The sequence below is a fragment of the Ambystoma mexicanum genome, chromosome 10 (assembly GCF_040938575.1).
Source record: "Ambystoma mexicanum isolate Mex_15411 chromosome 10, UKY_AmexF1_1, whole genome shotgun sequence".
Taxonomy (NCBI): domain Eukaryota; kingdom Metazoa; phylum Chordata; class Amphibia; order Caudata; family Ambystomatidae; genus Ambystoma; species Ambystoma mexicanum.
In genome coordinates, this window is record NC_090932.1 from 862422478 (window position 1) to 862443410 (window position 20933).

General features: G+C 46.0%; 1 protein-coding gene across 3 annotated transcripts in view; it reads left to right on the forward strand.

The window, feature by feature from the left end:
* The window catches only part of PRKCI (protein kinase C iota), a 1761305-nt gene that overhangs the window by 1145771 nt on the left and 594601 nt on the right, over positions 1-20933 (forward strand). For all 3 annotated transcript variants that reach the window (XM_069618564.1, XM_069618565.1, XM_069618563.1), the window contains one exon: positions 17942-18029. In XM_069618564.1, coding sequence (XP_069474665.1) covers positions 17942-18029 — 88 coding nt within the window. The remainder of the gene's footprint in view (positions 1-17941; positions 18030-20933) is intronic.

Here is a 20933-nt window from a genome sequence, read left to right on the forward strand (position 1 = left end):
CCCAGGATCTTCTGTGGTGGGCCGTCGAAGGCAATCTGATGAAGGGGGCTCCATTTTGGCTACCCTGGCCGGAGGTAACGATCGTGACGGATGTGTCCCTCACGGGATGGGGAGCTCATGCCAACGAGTTGACAGTCAGCGGTCGTTGGTCTCCGTCGGAGTCCAGACTCCATATCAATATGTTGGAGCTGAGGGCCATCGGGTTAGCCCTGAAGGCTTTTCTGCCGTCTGTGCGGGAGAGGAATGTCCTGATTCTGACGGACAATATAGTGGCCATGCACTACCTCAACAAAAAGGGTGGGAGCAGGGTCTCTCCCACTGTGCAGAGAGGCGATGCAGCTCTGGTTCTGGGCCATCCAGCAGGAAATTTTGATCTTGGCAGTTCATCTGGCCGGAGACGAAAACGAGGCGGCAGACGCTTTGAGCAGGCAGAGCACGGTCTCATGAGTGGGAGCTGACTCAGGAAGTTCTTTTGGAGATCTTAGCCCTTTGGGGGACCCCACAAGTGGATCTCTTCGCCACCAGTGTCAACCGGAAGTGCAAAAGATTCTGCTTGCGGGAATTTCCTCTAAGAGGAGCCTTAGGGGACACGTTCATAGTGGAGTGGTCCTTCGCACTGCTGTACGCGTTTCCTCCAGTTCCCGTCATTCCGCAAGTGCTGCGGAAGTTACGGAGGTTTGGTTCCCGAATGATCCTCATTGCGCCGGCATGGGCCAGGAGAGCGTGGTACCCGGATCTTCTAGACATGTCCATCTGCCCTCCACGCCGACTTCCCTACCGAGACGATCTGCTCTCACGGGAGGGGGGGTCGGGTACTCCATCCAGAGGTCAAGTCTCTCAGCCTTCATGCTTGGTATCTGAAAGGTTGAGGTATAAGGATTGGGACCACCCTGAAGACGTGATGGAGGTGTTTTCAGCCAGACGGCCCGCAACAAAGTCCCTGTACTGTTGCCGTTGGAGAAAGTTCTGCGACTGGTGCAGGGTACAGAATGTGGATCCTTTTTTATGTGCCATTCCTGTGGCTCTGTCTTTTTTGCTTTCGTTAGCCCACAAGGGCCTGCAAGTGGGTACCATTAAGGGTTACCTGGCGGCGCTATCCATATTTAAGCGATCGTCTGAGTGTTCTTATTTTAAGATTCCTTTGATTTCTCCGTTTCTGAAAGGGATAACTAATGTGTTTCCACAGTCACCTTTCCAGGTGCCAGGTTGGGATTTGAACTTAGTTTTAAAGTTCCTGATGGGAGCTCCGTTTGAGCCCTTACATTCTTGTCCATTGAGACTGTTGTCATTTAAGACTGTATTTTTAGTTGCGGTTACTTCCGCTCGCAGAGTGAGTGAGTTGCAGGCACTATCCGCCAAGCCACCTTTGACAGTGTTCCATAAGGACAGGGTTGTCCTTAGGGTTCGTACTTCTTTTCTTCCGAAGGTTGTGTTGGAATTTCATTTGAGCCAGAAGGTAATTCTTCCGGCGTTCTACCCTCCTCTGCATCCTGGTAAGGAAGAGGAGAGGCTCCATAGGTTGGGTCCTAGGAGAGCTTTAAGTTTCTACATCTCGTGCATGTCCCGGGTCAGAGTGGACAATCAGCTTTTTGTAGGATACGCTGGAAGGCGTTTGGGTCAAGCGGTTACTAAACAGACCTTGTCCAGATGGATTATCTTGACAATCTCTGAATGTTACCGTTTGGCGGGTAAGGACCCTCCGGTAGGCGTACAGGCCCATTGTACTAGGGGTGTGGGTGCCTCGACTGCTCTGCAGAGGGGTGTTCCCATTCGCAACATTTGTGAAGTAGCCACATTGGCCTCTGTCCATACTTTGGTAAAGCACTACTCCCTGGATTCTATCCATGGACCAGATTTGGCCTTGGGTAAGGCGGTCCTCTATTCTGCAATTTGATTGGGCATTCTAAAATTCTAAATTCTCTTCCCACCTCCATACGTTGGTAATGCTTTGAGAGTCTGTCATAGATGTGGAATACATCGGAGGAACCAATCCGCTCGAAGAACAAGTTACTTTCTTACCTGGTAACGTTCTTTCAATGGGATGTTCCGGCGACATATTCTACATCGAACCCTCCCAGCCTGCCCCTCTACAGAATTTGTTATGCGATTGCAGCTTACGTTTCCGCAAGGCTTTCTGTAGTCGTTCTGGCAGAAGATTGGTGCCACACGTTCTGGGGGGAAAACTACAACTGAGGCTACGGGCGTCGTGCGTCCTACTTATAAAATCCGGTGACGTCGGCTCGACGGAGGCCCTCGAGGGACAGCGTATCGACGTCATCGACGCAGGACACCGACGCCGTGAATTTTTTTTTCCGAAGCAGCACAGCTGTGGTGATTACTGTCATAGATGTGAAATACGTCGTCGGAACATCCCATCGAAAGAATGTTACCAGGTAAGAAAGTAACTTGTTCGTCTAAATCAAATTATTGTCGACGTTCTGTGTGGGCTCAATGTTGCTCTAGAACACTCTCACAATCCTCCTGTGACTAAGCCATGCTGCTCTACTACTTTACCTTGAGTTTGGCCAAAATATAATTGTTCACATAATAGGTTGGCCTCCCAAAATCAATCCCCAAGGTTGATTTTGGAAATCCTGAACACATTGGTGCTCAGCGGTGGGATAAGGTCTTTGGCACTCAAGTGATCCCATAGTTATTGGTACACAGAACTGAGCATTAAATGTTTTAGGCCTGTGCATGTTATATACCCTATATTACAGTGTGGAAACATACAATAGCACTGTTCTTACTATGCACAAAGTTGAATATTTGAAAAGAAATTGTCCAGCAAATGTTGTTTTACCTAGCTCTGGGACAGAAACTGATAGATCAGAAATCTAGGTGGTCTTGTTGTTCGTCAAACCACAAAAGGCACTAGTGAATCTGAAGAGGCGTCTTCCCATTCCTCTTGTTAGGAAATATTTTGTGTTTGCCATGTTCCCTCCATAGTTTTCTATGGGACACCCTTTCTTTTTTCCTCCTTCTGATCCCTGTCCTGACTTTTTGGAGTTAAGTAAAGCCACCTGCTTTACTTTCATTCCTTGTTTTGCTCATTGTTACGAGAAAACTGCTGACTTAGACCCTAAGACTGTCAGTACTGAGAGAACATGGGGTTCATTATAAGTTCCTTGGTCTGAGAGAAATGCTGTTAGTTCTGGCACCGGCATCTTTCCAGACCCGGGAAACACAAGTTTGCCGGTGGGGGCTGCGTTTTACTGGCAGGCCTGACCTGCTGAGAGTTCAGGCCCCTACCGGCAAATAAATGTTCCCAATCCGCATCTCTGGTTCTAGAAAGTCTCTTGCTGGGTAGATGTGACCAGTGGCTGTCTAGGATTGGATAGCCATTGTCTGTTTGAATGGTGCAGATACTTAACGTTGGTAGGCTTGGGCTTGCTCTCAGCCAAATCTTGGATAACAGGACTGCATCTGTTAAGCACATCATCGTTGGAACCAGGTGTTAGTGTTAGGCAGATTTATCAGTTCCTCTCCTAGTGAGACCGCCAGAACCTTTTGCTGGATTTATGGACCGTTTTATTGTACTTCTGAATGAGGGGAGCCTTTTTACCCCCTCAATCATTCTTACTGCCCTATCAGTGGGAAATATGTTCTTTATTTTTTACTTGATTTTATGGAGTCTGTTTTTCTTCCATATCTCTTAAAGGCATCTGTGCTACACTTTTGCAGCACACCGCACCCTCTGTGCAGTGTTGCTGGGGACCCTTTGGGCTCTCCTTTTTTTATCCTTTCATTTTCCATAAGAACTAATGTTCTTGAGAAAAGAGGGATACTTTGTATCCCTCCTAAAACATTGACTTTTGAGAAATTGGCACACACACCACCTTACGTGGAGTGCTAAGGGGAAACCTAGTATCCCTCTTCTCCTGTGACCTTTTAGTCACATTGACAACCCTAAAGTTATGACGGTTGGCAGTGGATGTGTTCTACCAACGTTTCAGCTAGTCTCTACTGCCGACTGTATTCCCAATCTCGGTTATGTTATGATTTATACTGTGCACCGATACTACCCAGGGGCAGTATCCAGGCGTTCACATGGCTTTGCAAGAGAGGGGTGAGAAGATAGTTTCAGAACCAGGAGTAACAGGCGTCTTTGTGTTTTGCATGTGGGAGTTTGTGCGGGAGGCCTCTTGCATTGTAATTGTAAGGGTAAGATTCAGTGCCTCGGGTGTGTGGTAGTGTTTTGTGTTGGTGTTAGTGTGTTGAGTGGGGATGTGGTGTGTTTGGTAGTGCACACTGGATGGATATTGTCCATAAGGGATCCAGAATCACGGGTGGCCATAGTTGTACGATTATCCAGTGTCTTGGTGTGTAATTGCGTTGGTGGTGGTTTTATGGACTATGTGGGTGGGTCACCCTAGGTGTGTTTCAGCATCTGGAGATGCTGGGTGTTAAAATAGAATTGATTCTTGATTTGTTAGCCAAGGTCTGGTGTGGCATAATTTATGTTGGTGCAGGAAGCTGAAAATGGGTTAGTAAGTCGGTCGGTCGGTTAGTTGGTTCCTCTGATGCCTCTTTCTTGGTTGTGGTTCTTTGAGCCATCTCGTGTCCGCTCTAGTTGTTAGTCAGTGGTGTTATAGTTGCTAGTGTCACTTCGAGGTTGTCATTGTTTGTTGAAAGCAAGGTTTTGGGCTGTTTCCTGAAGGTGATGTGGTTTTCTGTGGTTCATATTTTTGTTTTGGCCTGGTGTACCAGATGTTAGCAATTAGACGTGAGAATGCTGTTGCGACAGATTTACTTTTTTCATAATGTTTCGTCTCGATTTGTAGGTTGTTGCAGGATCTTGGGTCCCTTCCTGGGTGATGCTTGCTAATCTGGTCTTGGAGGAATTCAGCTCATTGTCGGTGCAAGGCTTAGTGGGCGATGCTGAGTACTTTGAAGTTGATGCACTTTTTTACTGTTAACCAGTGTAGGGTTTTCAATGCTGGAGTGATCTGGTCTCTTGTTTAGTCTTAATAGAATCCTGGCTGCTGTATTTTTTACCCTTTGGAGTTTCTTGGTGAGTATTTCTGGCATTCCTAGGTAGAGGCTGTTTGTGTAATCAATTCTTGTGAGTATCAGGGATAGGATAGTCAGGGTTCTGTGAGGGAAGTAGAGGTACGGAAGTAATCCTCTGAGCAATCATAGGAGGAAGAAGCATTTTTTGGCAATTGCATTGACTGACAGTCCCAGGGATAGTCTGTTAGAGTATTCCTAGGTTATTTACTATGTTGGTCGTCTCTGGTTGTGTTCCCATGCCACGGTGCTAGTCAATTTGTGGGTTCCCTCAGTCGAATCCTGAGAATGAGAGCATTATTTCTATTTTTGCTGGGTTCAGTTTAAGGTTGTTCGTTGTCATTTAATTGTAGATGTCTGTGTGGCAGTTGTTGAGGATGTTATTTTGTTCCTGGGTTCTGTTCTGTTTTCACAATCAGTTGTGCCATCTGCGTAGTTGTAGGCGATAAGTCTTTGGGTTCGAATGATTTTCATCAGTGGGCACATGTAGATGTTGAAAAGCAGAGAGGAGCTGGATCCCTATGGGACTTCGCTGGATACATTTTTGATGTTTGAGGTGAACGGTAGTAGATAGGTTCGTTCGGTTTGTTAGAAATGAGGTAAGCCACTTTAATACGGTTTCATGTATGCCACATTCCATCAATCTTGTTGCATGGCTGATTGTGTCAAATGCTGCCGATATGTCCAATAGTATGAGGGACGACTGGACCTTATTGAATGCGTTCATTTTCAGATCGTCCCAAATCGATAGGAGTGCTGATTCTATTCCTCTAGTTGGTCTGAAGCCAACTTGTGACTGGTCGAGTATTCTGTTTGTTTGAAAGTTTTTAAGCAAGTTTTTGTACACATGGTTCTCCAGGAACTTTGCTGGGTAGGAGGGCAGGTTGGATATTAATGTGTAGTTGCTCGGGTCTTCTGCGCTTTCTCATTCCTTTTTTATCAGTGGTTTAATTCATGCTGATTTGAAGGAGGACGGTACTATTCCACTTTTCAGTGAAAGATTAATTAGATTCCGAAGTGTGTAGCTGGTGTTCTGTGGTTGGGGATTCCTTTGAAGATGTCAAGGCTCCAAGGGGCCCTTAGGGATCCTGCAAGGTTGCTGTCCTTGATCAGTGTGGCAAAGTTTTCTGCTGTCATAGGTTCTAGGCAGGTGAGTTTTTCTGTAATCTGCGTTTTGCTGATGTCTGTGGTCCAGCAGTCATGGTTGTATTTGCCTGGGTTAGGTAGATGGTCTCCTAGATTGTATCTGTTTTTGATATCAGGTGGTTGGTGATGCTGTTACAAAGTGCTTGTGTCGGGGTAATGGAATTCTTGTAGGAAGGTTTTCTTTTATCTCTTTGATGATTTTGAAGAGTTCTTTCTGTGGCTTGTTTGCAGATTCTATTCTTGTGGCGTAATAGTACTTTTTTGCTTTGAGTAAGGTTGATTTGTATAGTTTGAGTTGCCTTTGGTATTTTGTCTTGTTGGGTGTATTGTTCTCTGCATTTAGTTTCCATTTTGCAGTTGGTTTTTTAGTTCTTTCAGTTCTTCTGTGAACCATTTTGCAGTTGGTTTTTTTGGTGTTGCCTTGAATGTTTTTGTTGGCGCCAGTTGGTCAAGGGCCTTGGTGATCCAACTGTTGAGTGTGCCTTCTGCTATGTCTATGGTTGTTTCGGTGGGTTCTACTTAGCTTGGGAGGGTTGAGTCTAGAGGTTTGTTAGGGCCTCTAGGTCTAGTTTCTTTCAGTTTCTTTTCTTGCTGATAAGGAGTATTTCCTTTCCGGCCATTTGACGGGTTTGAGATGTGATGTAGAATGGTATCAGGTATTGGTCGCTTCATACCATTGGTGTAAGTGGCACGGATGCGCATAGTCCTTTCCTGCAGAAAATTGCATCCAGGGTGCATCCGAAATCGTGGGTGGATCAATTTGCTATTTGCTTGAAATGTAAAATTTCCTGCAGTGCACAGAGTGAGTTTGCTGTGAATTAGGTTTCCTTTTTAAACCAGATGTTGAAGTCTCCCAGTATGACTAGGTTGTCATGGTAGGTTGATAACATGGCTGCCGTTTACACTAGTTTTGTTGCAAAGTTGGGGTTGTAAGCAGGTGGTCTGTACATCAGGAGAAATACTATGTTGGTTTGGTTGTTGAGTTTCATCTTGATGAGGCGGGGTTTACAGTATTCTACTTTGGTGGTGATGAGTTGAGATGCTTGGATGTGTTCTTTGTGTATGATTACGATTGCATCTCCTCTTCAGGTTTCTCTGTTGGTGTGTATCAATTTAAAATTGTCCGGTATTCTTTCATTTGCGATGGCCAGGCTTCTGTTAGAGCATGTCTGTACCTCCTTTGCTTATAAGGTCATGGATTTCTGTTGTGTTTTGCCACTGTATCTAATCATGTTGAGAAGGCTATAGTGTAGTTTGTTTGATTTTTCGTTTCGGGTGGTTGTTTGTATTGTTTGTTTGGTGTGTTGTCGGTTTGGTTTCCGTTGGGGTAGGTTGGTTTGGGTTTGTTCCGTGTGGTGAATCGTGTTGGTACCCGTCTGTTGTACTAGTCTTTGGTGATGTAGGGTGTGTCGAGGGTAATGGATTCCAGTTTGTCCCTGATTCTGGTTGGGGTTGTCTACGGTATAAACCCGGTTGGGATGGTTTTGTGTTTGATATCCCGATGTGCTCTGTATTATTTCTGTTGTCCGTTCTGGCTTCTTTGTCTTCCTTGTGTCGAGGCATGGTGTTTTGGTTGTGGGTTGTATTCCTTTGGGTGAGCATCATCTTTGGATTGGTGTTTTTTCTGGTCCTTGGTGTTTAATCTTTGCTGTTTGTGGTTAGTTGATGCTTGTAGTTGGTGAGGTTGTGGGTTGTTGAAACCTCAGTTGAAGACGTTCTTGGTTAAATTTGTTTACTGCACTTTCCATTCTGGCTCCTATGTGTTTTTGTTATTTATCTTTGGGGTCCTTTGGTTATTGTAACCAGGGGTAGTAAACCCTTGCGGTTTGGTAGTTTAGTGATATTTTCTTTCTGGCTCTGATGTGCGAACCCGCGGTGGATTGAAGTGTCTGGGTTGGAGACACTTGTTCAAAGTGGACATGTACCTGGGTTACCAGGGATTGTGGGCACCTGAACCTTGGCTACCAGGGATTGTGTGGATGCCCAACGGTCGATGCACAAACACCTAGACTTGGGACACCTGGGTAGAGGGAGAGGGGCCTATACACAAAAGGGTCATCTATGTTCTAACATGGTGGGTCCTTACTTTCTTTTTCCATTTCTGTGTGGTTGTCCCCTGTTAGTCTTTCAACCATTCTGGGAGGTGGGGGTCATAATGGGAGTTTTGCCTTTGGCAGGAACCCTTTGTGTCACCGCCTAAGCTCCAGTGTGTCTGTGAAGGCAGGAAGCAGGTGTTAGGGAGAATTCTCTGTTTAGGCTGAATTTCCTAACCTAGTGAGTCCCCCAGCAGCTTTGCTGGATTTTTGAGTTTTTTTTTTTCTCCTGCCAGGAGCGAGACTCTCTTACCCTCACTCTTGGGCATGATTTGAGTGTGTTTCTTTGACTCTAGATGTGTTTAATGGGCTATGGGGTCTTTTACTCCATAGGGCTTCATGTGTTTTTGTGATGTGTGTTACACAGCACCCTTAGTGCAGTAACACAGGGGTGTCATAGTGACCCCCCAGTATAGACTCCATACCCTGGGACTGACTACTGTCTCCCAGGGCATGTAAAGTCACCATTGACTTTACTAGTCTTGAATTCTGAACAGAACCAGTACAAACCATCATATTGTGGACGTACTGGCTGGGGCAATTCGATTGCCCCGGAGTCTGTTAGTCGAGGGGGCACGTCTCCGTCCAGCCTGATCGAGTTTTGGCTGGTCGCAGTGGATACTACTTTTTATATTCAACCGCGAATATTTCTCTATAGGATTTTCCCATTGTTCGAGGCTACTATCTTTATTTATTTAATTACAATAGCCTCGAACATACTGCCGGTTTATTTAATTATTAATTCTCAGGTTGGTATTTTTTGCCAGAACTCGGTTCTAAAATGGCGTTTGTGTTCTCTTCTGTGTCTCCAACCCAAGTCGAGCCCTTTGTTCCACTTTTTGGCGGGCTTCTCCACAGAAGCCCTCCAAAGTGGTGCCACTCTGTCTGGGGTACATAGGAGGGATGGAGGGGGATTTAGGCACCCTGGACTCGCACTCCGTCCTGATTGGCCCAAGTGGTGAGCCGCATGTTTGAGTGACAGCTAGGCTGAGTGAAAGGGGGTTTTCTGCATAAAAGCAGGGCTTTGGGGACTGGAACTGAAGTCGCCACAGGACCTAAGAATCCGACGAGGGAGAAGCTGAGCCGACATGCCACGACGACACCACCGGTGGAGCCCTGCTGGACTGTCTCACCACTTTTCCCAACGACAGAGGAGATCTCCCGCCGGAGAGTCTTCTTCCTTTGACTGGTGGGGATAACCAGTTTCACCGTCTTTTCGCCTTCCCGACGCATCTCGTGGCCGCCTTGCCTGTGCCAAGCACCCCGGCAACCGGAATACCACGTTTTACCACGACCGCGAAATAAAGGGTAATACCTTTAACCGGAAAACTCTGCGGCTGGTTTCTTCCCTGGCAGTGCAAAAACCTTCTTTTTTCCTCCAAGTCCAGATCTTCTTTTCCCCTGGACGACGACGAGACACGCACCCGCTGCCAGGAACAACTGCCACCGCTGGAGGATCCATCCCACTTAAGGTACCGTGTCCCGCCTGGCTTCCGTTGCCACCGACTGTACGGGGGAAGATTTAGCCCTCGGCTTTCGAACCTGGGTTAGCCTGGGACACCCTGGCTAAACTTTTCTGAGCCTCTCAACTCTTTTCGAACTCTCTGCAAGACTTTCTAAGCCTAGTGTAACTGTGTGATCTTGGGTGCATTTGTGCTCTGCTCTCTCTAAGAGTGAGCCCAGCCTATGGACTTTGGCTCACAAGTGACTTTTGCTCTTCTGCCTTGCTAATAGTGTTCCTAAATCTTAGAGTGGTGTATCTTTCCATATTCTGTCTTTTTCCCTCCCTTCTTCATGAACTTATTGGAGTGCCATCTATAGTTAAGCGCTCACCTCTGTATGGAAATAAGTGGTGTTAACTAAGACTTATCTGATAAGGAATAAGGGTTGTATATATTATAATAGTAACTGTGTGTAGAGTGTTTTACAATAAGAGTGCTGGAGTGTTTCAAACAGTGTGTTTTTAAATAAATAATTAAATACTTTGATACCAAAGCTCTGGTCAGTGTTTGCTTGTATTATTGTGTCTGAGTGCCTATTGTGTATACTTTGCATACTGCCTAACACTTCTTGAGGGAAGTCTGACTGCTCAGCCACAGCTACCGAGTAAATCTGGGTGGTACAGACTGCTACCGAGTGGGTTTACTGCTAACACCTGTAGTCCTAAATCTTTTGCAGTGTTCCCAAAGGGAACTGCACAGGTTTCTGCCTAACAGCAGGGGAGGAGTTTGACACTCCCCTGTCCTTTATCTGCCACAGTGCCTGAATGGAACCAGTTTCCACTAGGGCGCTTGCTGTCCTGATTAGACAGCCACCCCTTTCTGTAAACTGCAGGGAAGAGTTTGCTCAGGAGTGAGTCGGTAATACTAATAAAAAAGTGAGGTTCATGAGGCAGAAGGCAAGTCAACCACTGGAACAGATGATCTGAAGCTGAAGACCACTAAAAACGCTGTCCGGCCCTTCCATTAATAGTGAAGCGGCCACTGCTATCATGACTTAGTTTTCTTTTTGACAGAGAAGCTCTGAAGAAGACGACTCCTCCCCTTCGACTGGTGGGACCAACTCAACATAGGACGAGCTGCAGATCAAGCCATCCCTGATGTGCTCTGACCGCCCAGGCGGCATACTGCGAATACTAAGGGACCTCCAACCCAATTGCAGTGCATCGTCTTCCAGTTCAGGAATCCTCCCAGGACTTTTCCAGTTGCACCTCCAGAGACCCAATCCCACTCTTCAAAGTCCCCTCACCAGAGCGCAGGACTGCAGAATCGAGGCGGATCGACCGGCCGAAAACCGTTCACTCTTGGAGCTGATAAAATGGCACCAAAACCACAGACGGACGTTGGAGATCGAGGAAAGCCTTGCTGAGGGTCCTTTCTCACGACTGCTGCTGCTGCAACAGTCCTTCCCGAGTGTTAGGGAGAATTCTCAGAAATGTGCTAATTCCCTTCTACCTTAGAGACCCCAGCTCTTTTTGCTGGATTTTAGGACTTTTAATTTCTATCCTGGACAGAGTGAGACCTTAACCCCCCCCCCCCCCCCCCCCCCCTCTATCAAGTCTTTTTCTGTGATTTGGAATCTGTTTCTTTTGACTTTGGAGTCTCACAAACTCCATAGGCATCATCTTTACATTGCGACACACAGCACCTTCAGTGCAGTGGCACAGGGAAGTCTCTTAGATTTCCGAAAGGTTTAAATACCTTCTCTTGGTGAAACTACATTACAATAGGGTGCTGGGGGGTTATCTTTTATCCCCTTTGTCTAGTTTCTCATGTAACATTCTTGTGTTACCCTTTCTACAATTAATGACTGGTGGCAGTGGTTTACTTTTTCCTACCATTGTGTGTTTCTACCGTGGGCTGCAATTGCAGCTGCAGTAAAGCACCCATGGGTGCCCATTTTGTCAAAATGGCCAAACCAGGTTTGGTCCCTTTGTCCGTTTTGTCTTTGGCGAGATTCACCAATGAATCCTGCCTCTGACTCCTGCGTGCCTGGCAGCGGCAGGAAGTGAGGGAGATGCCCACAACTCCTTGTGCTTAATCCCCTTGGTTACAGGAATGCACCCAAAGATGATTGGCTGGCTGGCTGTCCTTGGAGGACAGCCACCCTGCTGTGTGATTGACAGCTAGGCTGCGAATGAATGGGAGAAGCCTGAATAAAAGGCATGGCTTTTTGCTTGGACGGCAGAGTCGACCACCAGACGAAGGAATCCAAAGAACCAGGAAGAGACGCCTGCTGCAACTCCCGGACCGTTGGTTTGCCTGGTGAAGCCCTGCTGCAGTGCTGAAGCTTCGAATTCACCTCGACTAGAGAATCTGGAAATCCTCTCGGAGCTGGCTGTATTTCCATTGCTGCTGCAGGAACCGATTGCCAGGGAAAGGAACACTAGAATCAAGAGTGTCGTCTTTAAGACGGACACAAGCTCCAGGAAGATCCTCCGGACTCTCATGAAGCAGGACTGACCAAGCCTGAGCCACCTCAACAGAGTGCTCGGCTCCAGGTGAGAGGAAAGTCCATTAAGGTATCCGAGAACCGCAGTGGTGCTATTTGCGACAGCCGCGAGAAGCTGAAACTGCGAAGTGCCGCTGATCTGAAGTTTGCCCATTGTTGCCGCAGACCTTCAATTTGTAGTGCAGGCATCCCCAGACGTCCTCCCTCTTGTCCCCATGACTGAGGCCCAGGAACAACAGGATCTGCAGACCTACACAGGAACAGAAGCCAGCTGGAACCAATTTCTTCTAACGAAAGGTACTGTGAAACTAAGGGGACTTGCCTCTTGTTGTGTAGTCTTGCCAGTTCTCAGTTGAGACTTGTCTTGGTTGCTCTTGCACAGTTACTTGCAGCTTTGCCCCTCACAAGCCTCCCAGCTTGTGGCCCTACAGTGATTTCATTTTTATACAAACCTGCTCAAACATTGTGCAAGACTTTACCTACCTGCAAGAAGTGCTTCAGCTCACCTAGACTTTTGCTCAACTAACATTGACTGTGCTGGCTCCCTGAAAGACTCTTCTTACCTCGGAAGTCACATATTCTATAATTTGTGTAGCTGGGAAAAGGTTAATTTACTTTGCATTGGGCGGTTCAAAAAAATTCCTACCTGCTTAAGAATATTTGTTAACCATTGTTATGTTCCCAAAACCCTTTTTGACACCAAACTCAGTATTGCTCTAAATTTACCAGTGATATATCAATGTCCACACTGTCCTAATTATTTAAGTCACTGCAGGGTATAGGAAGTGTCTATGTGTCGTCCCAAATGGGTATCTACTGATTTACAGAAACTGAGTGTGTATTTTGAAGTATGTTTTTTTGTTGCATGTATTTGCTACCTTCTAAAGAAGGCTTATTCAAACTGATTGTTAAATAATTGTTTAATCAAGAAACCTTGAGTGTAAGTGTTTATTTGGATACTTGTCACTGTGAATCTCCAAGTTACAACCCTACAGCTCACATTGACCCCTCTTGAGATGAGCCTGGCTGCTCAGTCACTCTACCAACTTGTGTAGTACATGCTTATACCAAAGGTTGAGTTAACTATTGCCAAGAGGACAGGGCTGGTGCAGTCTCCCACAGGGTACTGCATACAATCTTGCCTAACACAGTCCCATCTTTCGTCACCATACCAAGGAATCAGGAGACCGGGCCGTCGCAGCTGCATTTTCTTCAAATCACCTAAGGTACTGTGGGGCTAAAGTTAGTACTTAACTCGGGCCGAATAGTCGCTCTGGTGTGACTGGAGTGTGATACTAGGTGTCTGGGTGTTCACACCGATATCCTTGGCCCAAGCTTATCAGCGTGTGCGTTCATAGGGAGTCCTTTCAAGGTCGCTACTAACTTTTCATATATTTATTTGTACATGATTCTAAAGTAATCTTTACAAAGCATTTAATTAAAAGCATGTTAAGCATTTCAACTTTTTATTCCACTACATCATTTCTCTTGAAAGTACCAAGTATCCTGAGGAACATTTGCCTTTTCTGCTGCTTACCTGACTTTTGCATCCCTCGTCAACTGACATTGGAGAACTCTGAACCTAGTCAGAGAGTGAACTGCTAAATTTCTAGAATCCTTAGACAGGCTTACTAAAGTATACATTACTGGTATTAGTGTTGAATAACCCTTTTTCCTTTCCACAGACATTTGTCTGAGTGACTTTATAACTATTTGTTAAATTGTTGGTGCCAACCGCTACTATTTAAACAGTGGAGCTGTCATTACTGTGATTTATCTGTAACAATTGTGGGTGTGAACCACTACTATTTAAGCAGTCACCTGAAAGTGTTGCTATAGGTTTCTATTATATGTTGGTTAGTCTAATCTAGTATTTACTTGCCTTTTTCCGGCTAATGGATTTACTGGGTTCTCAATACTGACATACAGCTCACATCCTAATCATAAAGTAAGCCTGGCTGCTATGCCATTCTAGCAAACGTTTGGGTAGTACAGACTTATACTAAGAGTTGGGTCCTGTATGCCAAGGGATAGTTTTATGAAGTCTCACCTCCAGGTAGACTTTATGTAAACTCCCCTAACCCCAAGACTTCTATGAAGAAGAGCAACCCACTGACGACATGAAGACGACCCCTGCAGCTGACCAGCATCAAATCCAGTGTTGTCCCAGTTAAGCCCTTCTCATCTACCCTCATCTCAAGAAGGCCTTTGCTAGTGTTTCACCACCTGGACAACCGGGAACAACCTGTCTTGATCCCTACTTGAGAATCCATGCCTGCCGACCTTTCAGAGGTGTCCCTGGACCAACCGGTGGACTTAACAGTTTTCTCCTGTGTTTCCTCGCTGCATCCCTCGCCATTCTAAGCAAAGCCTTAGAACTTTGCAGATCTTCAGCTTGCCCCTGCATTTTCAGCCATCTCACTCCAAAGGTAGCTATGCTGGGCCTGCTCCTCTGTTCTCTGCTTAAAGATTGCCTGTTGCCACTGACCGTAGTGACTCCTTCAATCATGTGAGGCATCATGAGGTGGTCTGCCCTGCAGAAGTATTCATCTTTCTTCATTTGGGTCTTATACTGGATGCTATCTGGAACTGATTACTGTGCACCGCAACAGAGTGAAACTAAACCCTGATGCCCTATGTGACTTCTGCACTTGCAAACCCGGGGATGGGAAGAGTGGCGAGGGCTGCAGTGAGGAAACCCAGGAGAGAACTGTTCAGTCTACCGGTTGGTCCAGGGACACCTCTGAAGCATGGATTCTCAACCCGGGGCTCTGTTTTGTAATCTAGCTGTCCTTTTGGGTGCATTCAGCCCCAGTCAGTAGGTTTAAGTATGTAGCCCTACCCAAGTTCTTGTTCAGTGTGGAAGGGGGGGGGGTCTAAAATTTGCTTTTTAAGTCCTGTGAGAAATGTGGCATTAAAAATGTGTATGAAGGCGACAGGTATAATTAATGCATATATTGCCTCTACCCCAATCACACCCCTGAGGACGGCGAAATTTACCAGAGCTTCAGCGCTGAGGTGCAGACACAGACGTCTAGTTTGTTGACTCAATGTAGGCAAGTAGCCCCCATCTGAAACCCAAGTCCATGAAGAGCGTGGCACTAAGGCCTCCTGTGAAGCCCTCACATCAAAAAAGGGCTAGATCAGAGTAGAGACCTCTGGGACTTAACAAGAAGCAGAAACCTGAGGACAAAACTTGCAAACAAGTCTTGGTTCACGGGCTAAAAGCTCTGATGACAACATGCTAGTCAGCAACGTCAGCAGTGTCGACAGGAACTCTGTCAAAGGCAGTTCTGCCATCAACCACAGCACCCTCATTGTCGATGGCAAGAAAGTCCATACAACTCCTTGCATTATCTGACTCCCCTTTAAATAACGATTGGGGGTGTGTAGAGCCTTTGAAGGTGAGTTTTGTGCTCTGTTCCACATAGTATTGGGATTACAATCACAACTTTAACTTGAAAATGCCAGCGCTCCAAGATCCTGCTTCCCTCTCCACCCCCCGATGTGCTTTCCATTCCATCCCACCCGCCCTCCTTCCTTCCCTCCAGGCAACCCGTGATGGGGCCTGGCTGCCCACCACAACAGAGACAAGGGTGTATTCACGCAGCAACCTCGGCGAGCGCATTTCCATCTGGGGTATGAAATGTGATGCACTTGGATGGATTCCTGGGGTAGGCAATGTGATGCATCTGGGTGGATTTTGCAGTAGAGGTGTGAGACACTTGGATGTATTTCCTGGACTTTCACCAACAACCCATACTAAAAACTCACTCTTCTGCATACACCTCTCAATCTCTAGACTTCAAACAACCAGACCTCTACAGCACCATAGTCCGCACATACACCGCAACAACAAAACAAACCACATATGATCTTGCATAACAGCATTTGGCGGCCATCCTCCGAAAATCGCTTTTATGCTCAGTGAACAGTGTTTCCAAACTGAAGCTGCCACCAACACATCGCAGCTCTCTTGCTCTTCTCCTGCTCAACCCTACTAACCACTTGCCCTCCCTGCTTGCATTACAGATCCGCCTGAGTACCTGGATACCATGCAGGTGGTAGCAGTGCGCCTTATAAAAACCTTTAACATTCTGCACTGGCCTTGTCAACCAGTATTGGACCCTGAAACATCTAGAGCAGTGAATGGCTCGAGGACGGCCACAGAAGCTCTGCACCAGCATCTTTTGCAGTAAAGAAACTTGATTAAGGGCTTCCTCTCTAAACATATATATCCTTGTACAGTGCCCCCTTCCTTTGATCCGTTCTCCTGAAGGAGTTCTGTGATCTTCCCACTTTCCGGGCCCTGCTTGATTCCAGGATCTGTGCACTGCTTCCTTCTGGCATGATTGTTGCCTCTGCTAGGCCTTTTTTTCAATGATGGAACAGTGCAGTGGGACCCTGCTACCGCCATTCTGGTGTGCAGCCCTCCAGTGGAATGCCTGCTGCACTTTCAACCCGTGACCATGATCCCCTGGCTAGGGTGACTATTGCATTTTCTCTGCTATGCTGCTGTTAAGTCTCTCATCAGGGGTCCCTCTAACTCTGGCCATGCTCTTTCAGCTGCTCCTTTGGTACTAAGTGATTTTACTGATCATGCACATCTGTCTGAAAATTATGATCATGCTGCTGCTCCATGGACCCATCTGTGCAGGCTCCTCCGATGAGTCAGACTTCCTTTCTTCAGCGCATTTCTCAGAGGTCCCCGTACTCTTTCTGAAGTTGTGGTTTCACTCTACTAGTAGTGCTGGGCTACCCTGTTAACCTTTGGTCATCTATCGGACAACCGCAACCTCGCCAGGTGCTGCTCTTGAGGCATAACTTCTGTGAGCTCTGAGTTGACTTGATCTGCTCTATGGGATCCCCCTCAGTTACACATGTACCTTAGTTCTGAGACTCTAGTATTCCCATTCTGAGCCTGCCTGACCATACAGAACTAAACTCCAGTACTCGCTGCTGGTGACATAGTTTGCCTCTGCAGTATCCCTACAAGGTGATGAAGAGAACTTGGTGACTGAACTTAGGGAGGCTCTTCTGAAAGTGGTGTTTGGGCTTCTCTTGTTTGAGGAGCCTCATTCACAGGCATGTTTACCCCATCAACCCCTTAAGTGCCAGGCTATTATGCAAGTCTATGCAAAAAGGACGAGCATACTAGTCCTTAAATAACATTGGGGCATGGACTTCCATTAGAAGACTGTAGGAGAACATTTTGTTTGTGGGTTAGTGACTATTGAGGCTTCCGAGCCTCACTGAAAGTCCTGATGGACTTTGTGGACATATATTAACGTTTCATTGTAAAGCATGTATTTGTACAGATCTATTGTATGAACTTTCTTATTTTGTGTTAATCAAAAGTGATTATTGTAACTTTAAACAGTACTTCACCTTCTGAAATTACCTTGATGCTCAACTATTTTATCACTTGTAGAATCATGAAAACTCTGAGGAAATTAACGTTGAGCCAAGTAGGTTGAAAATGTGCACCCTATGAAATAAGGCCTTACACACACTGGTGGCGCATATGATATGTGTCCCTATAAAAGTCTATAAACCATTCACAAAAAAAGTTAAAGGGTACAGTTTAGAATGTCCACCCTTACCCCAACTGCCAACTCTTCTTCAGGGAGTGTACACTGTGCTCTATACCATCCTTGCTTGTGTAATGTAATGGCTGGAGCACACAAATTACAATTGTTATGACTAGTTTGTTAAAACTTGGGTTTTATTTTATATTTCAGGAAGGTCTGAGACCTGGGGACACAACCAGCACTTTCTGTGGTACCCCCAATTACATTGCTCCGGAAATCTTGAGAGGAGAGGATTATGGTAACTTTCGTTTTTCATACCTAGAATAGCATGTGTGTTTTGGTTCTGTTTATTTAACTTTTAACATGTATGTACATTTAAAGGTCTGAATATATGCTTGTGTAGAATGGGAATCCATGGCAAGTCATTAATCTAAAACTGCATTTCCATCTGCCCTTGAAGCAACAATGGCTTTAGGTTACCGAATTAGGATAATTATATAGGGTGGTTTTATTTCTTGCAAAAACGCATGAGTTGGCATGCCGAAAAACATTTCTAGTAGCACATAATGTAGGAAATCGTCAAATCACTTTTTTAATTTTTTGTAGCCACAGTGCCTAAATGGATAGTTTGCAGATATTTCCTCGGGTAATGCCCTAATGTGCTGTCCTGTGGAGGAGATGGGGTTTAAACACATTTTTTGCCATTTTGCAGTGCGCTCAATGTTCTGTATGGCATATATACATACTGTCAGATCACTGCTGTTGATAATAAGGGGTCTACTTTGCCACACATCTCTGCTCTACTGTAATTCATCTTTTATTGCATGCTTTATACAGGAGACCGGTCTAGAGGCATGTGACTAGGAGTCGTACCTATGCTACTCTTGTGTTGTCTTGCTTCGAAGACCAATGCTTTGCCCTTGAGCTATGCTCCCGGCCTGGTGCAAATCGTCTCTCTCTCTTTCGAACATTAATCACCCACTACTAGGGGGTTGCTATATCTACCAGTTTACATTATTTTGACCTCTTGTACCTGTACATTATTTGATTGGTTTCATCTTTACTTTATTTTATGTTTATTACATGTTGTCCACTGAGGCAGTGACGAGGATGCCATGCACCATCTCATTTTAGCCATATTTGTGCTAAGGTTCAAGTTAGCAATGCATTGTACAACATGTCAACAAATTGCCAAATTGCTGACCAGAGTACTACAGTTGAAGGGATATATGAATACAGTGCTTTCACACCTTTACATTTTTTCATGTCCATAGCTTGTTAAGGGTTCACAAAATACATATCTAAATGACAAATCAATGAAGGAAAGGTTAAAGGTACATAACATCTGGTTGTTGAACTTCATGTATCTTGTTTGAACTGAGGAGATGCTTAAAACAATTGATCCAATTCTGCATCAGCTGAAAGCACAACATGGGTTCCACCATGTGGACGACAGATTCAATTAAACTTCTATAAAAAGTGCAAATCTGTCGCATAAAACACTTTCTTTTTTCTGTGAAAAGTCAGTACAAATGCATGGCTTTTGTAAAGCCTTAATGTGCATGACTAGCTGCTAAGTGCTGTAAAGGAGTGAGTACAGTTTAGGTGATATGACATATTTTATTTCTAACACGCTCGTACACAAGTGTTTCAGAGCGTGACAAGGCAAGGGAGGGGAAACAGGGGAGAACAAAAACAACGATCTTACTAAGCCCAGTGACATTGATAAATGTCAGGGTGCTGGGGAAATGTACAGTAAAGGGAGAAGAGTTTAGCCAGTAGACACAGGTGACATTACTGCGATTAGAGGGTAATGGGGTCTTAAAGATGGGTCCTCAGCTGCTTTCTGAATGTAAGATAACATGGTGGGGTGAAAGAGGGAGGGGCTCTGATAGATTCCTCCCCCGATGGATTCCAAATCTATGATCATTCTGACTTCAGCACAGCTACCTTTGTTACGTCACCGCAGAGGGTAACGTGGCGCTGTGTTGTCCGCTGCACGCGTCCTGTGCCGGACAATCCGGTGGGGCCTGATAAGTAGTCGCCACGGCCTATGACCTCAATTCCTTTGTTGCATGAACTCTGTACACCTTTGGAACGCCACATTTTTTAACTTTGACTGTGCCATGCCCTCCGGGAAGCCTCAGGCTTCAAGCCCTGCTCAGATTGCAAGAGACACATTTCTGTCTCCAACCCCCACAGGATTTGTTTATACTGCCTGGAGGAAGAGCACAACGCCACTAGGTGTGGAGCGGAGGAAAAGAGGGCTGTTGCCTGAACTGGAAAGACTAGAAGAAGCACAGCAAACGTTCACATGCCCCAACAGACTCTACAAGGCACAATTCTTCTTCAAAGAGGAGTTGGTACTATGGTGTCAGGGATGCCACTCTATTAAGAGTGGCACAGGACACACAGAAAGGGATTGGGTGATTGTGCCTAAATAAAGTGGACAGATAAGTACACACACAGCAGAAAGGAAAGAGAACGAAGAGTAGGCAAGAGTAGCAAGGAAAAAGGTACAGAAAGAATTCCCTCTTGGGGTGTATGCAGATATAGGAAAAGAGTATTCCACGAACCTTAGGAAATACTCTAGCCTTCTGCACAGTTTGCTATAACAGAGGCCCACGCTGTTTGCTCATGGCTTGGAACAGCAGCTATGGGTGACGGTAATGTAGAAACGAGACAAGGGAAGGGGCAGAGGTTGACTGATGGGAACCAACAGACAAGCTCTGTACAAAAGGGTCTACAAACAGTACAAGAGAAGATACTTACAGACAAATCCAGGAAAGGGAGGTTGATGGCAAACTAGCAGAAGGAAATGAAGGGAAAGTTGTGTACAGGATTGGATAGCAGAGGACAGTAAGGAACAAGGTTGAGAGCTCAGAGGAGAGCAGGAAAGCAATGAGCAAGCCCACAGGAGCAGGGCTGTAAGGTAGAGAGCCCAGAGGGAAAGGGCTTAGGGCAGCAGAGTAAAGCAAGCTGCACGGCAAGGATCCCAGAAGGGCCGGGCAGCAAGGAGTGAGCCCTGAGGGGCAGGGCCGCTGACCGAAGAAGGTTGTAGAGGACTGTAGAGGGCTGCTAGGCCGAGAACCCAGCGTAAAAAAGTAGGTAGTAGGCAGCGGAGCGTGATAAACTGCAAAGTAGGAAGCCCAGAGGACAAGGGCTGTAGGCGGCCGGAGTGAGGCAGGCTGCAGAGCAGGGA